Source organism: Cryptomeria japonica, chromosome 6 (genome assembly GCF_030272615.1).
Source record: "Cryptomeria japonica chromosome 6, Sugi_1.0, whole genome shotgun sequence".
Lineage (NCBI taxonomy): Eukaryota > Viridiplantae > Streptophyta > Pinopsida > Cupressales > Cupressaceae > Cryptomeria > Cryptomeria japonica.
In genome coordinates this window covers 394,747,328-394,750,748 of record NC_081410.1, presented here as the reverse complement: position 1 = coordinate 394,750,748, position 3,421 = coordinate 394,747,328, and the positions used below count along the sequence as shown (strand labels likewise).

The following is a 3,421-nucleotide window of genomic DNA, read 5'->3' as shown; positions in this document are numbered from 1 at the left end:
AGTTTGACTGCAAGGACTGCACTTAACTGGAAAACACTAACACCAGTCTAAATCAGAGCACTACGGGTAAAACACAGTGAGACTGTGAAAGGCTTAGACCGGCTAACAATTAGATCTTCACCACATCTAATATCTCCTTTCCACTTCACCCATATGTATAAACAAGTAATACATCAGAAATGTAAAGACCACTGGTTCAACATGCATTACCACTTATAAGAGAATACTAATCATCACATGAAAAGACATCACACATGACACACTGATTTTTCATGTGGAAACCCAACTAGGAAAAACCACGGTGGGGATGAATACCCACAAGCTGTTCTTTGAACTCTTCTGAAATTCGCTCTATTAGGAGCCTAGTCCTGTTAAAGAATTTTACAATAGGTTCTGCTAGGAACCGATCTTGCTAGGGATCACCCGGTTAAGGGATGGCTAAATACCCGGTTAAAGGTTAGAACCCTGTTAAAGGTTACCTCACAAGAGGATTTCAAGAACTCATTGAATTGAGTCACCCTGTTAAAGGATTTACACAAAATCCGGTTAAAGCTACCTAATTAAGGGATTTTCCAACTACTGAAATAGTTAGAAGTCAACGGGTAATATACAGATCTGATAACAACACACAATGCCAAGGCAGATCCTCTTTAGCTCCTTTTCTTCTGCAATCACACTCTGCAGGTATCAACACACTTCTCTGGTCTGGCAAGAAACAAGTATCTCTTCACTTGGATACACACATAACATTTTCCAACAACTTCAAAATGAAAAACATCATCGACCTTATATGAAACAGATAGGTCGGTAGCATAAACCCTAAACCCTAAACATTTAGGTTTAACAATTCAGTCGGTTCAATCCTGACCGTTAATCACATTGCATTGAATACAATAGTCTTGAACAGATCTCAAGACATTCTTCAACGTTCATTCTTTGCCGCTTCAGGAAGCTGATAACCCATCACACACTCTCCACCGTTTATAGAGACTTCACACATTCCCAAGCTGGATAGGATCAATCTTCTACATACAAGATCCTCAAGGAAATCCTTCATGCGCACAAGGCTGACATGGCAACACGATATGGTCTTCATTATAAGGCTAACTCATCACAAGATGTCATCAATTGAATCACACAGGCAATGCATCAACCAGAAACCCTGAAGCAGAGACTACCAATCGGTAGTCATGCCAAATGAAACCCCGATACAAAACTTCCCATATATCGGTCCTCATTCCAACATACCGGTTCACTTTGAACAAACATACCGCTTCACTTTTTCACATATACCGGTTCACATCATCATACCAGATCTCTTTCCAGTTTGCTTTCTTTAATATGTTGGTTCATACTTCAGCATATTGACATCAATGACAACATACAATATCATCATGTCATCAAACTCTGCACATATGCCAACACAATATGTCATGGATGAAAACTTTAAGGATATTTATACAGCTCTTACCGCAGGCAAACAAGTAGAAGAAAAGAACTACTATGTGAAAGATAAATTGTTGTATCATTTAAGAAAGTTATGCATTCCTAAAGGTGAACAAGCACAAGTAGTTAAAGGATCTCACACGTCATTGATTGTTGGACACTTTGGTTTTAGCAAAACAATGACTTAGTTGCAGAAATATTGTTATTGGCGTCACATGCAGTAAACTTTAACTAAATATATCAAAGGATGTATAATGTGTGCAACAAGTAAACCAAGTAATAGGAAGTTGGGGTTGTACACACCTCTTCATGTTCTGTCTCATCCTTGGGAAAGTGTTTCAATGGATTTTGTTGGAGGACTTCCCATATCTAAAAAGGGACATGACTATCTATTTGTAGTAGTTGACAGATTCAACAAAATGTGTATTCTAATGCCTTGTAAGAAACAAATCATAGCTGAACTGACAACTCATTTGTACTTCCAATATGTATGGGTCCATTTTGGGCTCCTTACTTCCATTGTATTAGATCAAGATTCTCAATTCCTAGGAGAATTTTGGTCTGCATTGTGGGATCTCATGGACACAAAGTGAAAGAAAAGCACAACTTTCCATCCTTAGACTAATGGATAGACAAAAGTGGTAAATAGAATAGTTGTACACTTGCTTCGAGACTAATGCAACAAACAACCCAAGCTATGGGATGAGAGTCTACACTATGTGCAACATGCTTACAATCATGCAACACACTCTTCTACAAAAAGATCTCCTTTTGAGATGTGTTTCGGGTATATGCCAAGAACACTGATGGACTTCGCCTTTGGAAATATGATGTTGAAGATGGATGTCATGATGCAAAGAAGGCTTTGAAGTTCATTCAAAAAGTTCAAGCAGTTCATTAGGCAGTAGAAGCTCAATTGGAGAAGAGCCAAGCCAAATACAAGGCTCGACATGACAAGCATCACATAGATCATCATTTTCAGGTTGGCGATCACGTTTGGTTACATATCAACAATGAAAAAATGCAAGGTGAAGGTGAAAATATTAAGCCTATCAGATATGGTCCCTTTGAGATCTTGGAAAAGATCGGTACCAATTCCTTTCGCCTTAATCTTCCTCCATATATGCAAATTTACTCAGTTGTAAATGTAGAAAATCTAAAGTTGTACGAGCCTCCAATGATTCTGGATGAAGAGGCTGATGTTCAGGTCCCATTAGTTGATGACCTTTCACCTGAGTATATGTATGAGCTGCCAAAAGATGTCATTCTTGACAGAAATGTCAGATCTTCAAAAAGAGGTGCTATTGAGTACCTTAAAGTAGGACGTAAAGGGATGCATCTTGGAAAAGCACAATGGATGAAGGTTGAAAGAGTGAGGGAATTGTATGCTCACTTACTTTTCAAGTAATCAAGCTTTCGGAGGTCCAAAAGCTCTCCAGTGGGGTGGATTGATCTGGGTGGATATGTTCTCCACCAAAAATTGATAATACTCTGGCAATTTCGGCGACAGTTACCAAAATAGTGTTTATGGGGTTCGAACCAAGAACCACCAATAGACAAGATTTATGCTCCACCATTCCACTACAGAATCTCCGCTACCCTAAATTAGAGGCGGTCTAAATTTAACAAGTGGTAAACCGCATAGAGAGGATTGAGGAGATTCAAACTCCCGACCCCCTATCTCCTGCACATGGCTCCAAACCACTAGCTCACGCGCGATTTTCGGGATGCAAATGGTTTAATCTATATTTAAAGGTTTTAAGATATGGTTAAATATTAAACAAAATCAAGCCGAACCAAGCCCAATTTAAGCCATACGAAACAACCCCAATGACAATATGAGGTTGCCTAATATAGGGGTTGGGTTTGTTAAAAGGATTGGGTTAAGTTGATAATGTAAGGCTTAAATTAATATGAGCCAAAGGAGGTGAATATTTTAAAGATCTATGTTATTTATGGGAGGATTTTTGGAGTT

At 38.7% G+C, this 3,421-nt stretch overlaps 1 protein-coding gene across 1 annotated transcript; it reads left to right on the top strand.

Annotated features, from left to right (window-relative positions):
* The first annotated feature begins 2,467 nt into the window (after positions 1 to 2,467).
* LOC131038299 (uncharacterized) lies at positions 2,468 to 2,854 on the top strand. The gene has a single exon (XM_057970644.1). It carries the CDS (start codon positions 2,468 to 2,470, stop codon positions 2,852 to 2,854), a length of 387 nt encoding a protein of 128 aa, XP_057826627.1.
* Positions 2,855 to 3,421: the final 567 nt, after the last annotated feature.

Bases quoted from the DNA above. Each gene is read 5' to 3' on its own strand.
- LOC131038299 (XM_057970644.1), top strand. From the start codon at position 2,468: ATGCAAGGTGAAGGTGAAAATATTAAGCCTATCAGATATGGTCCCTTT.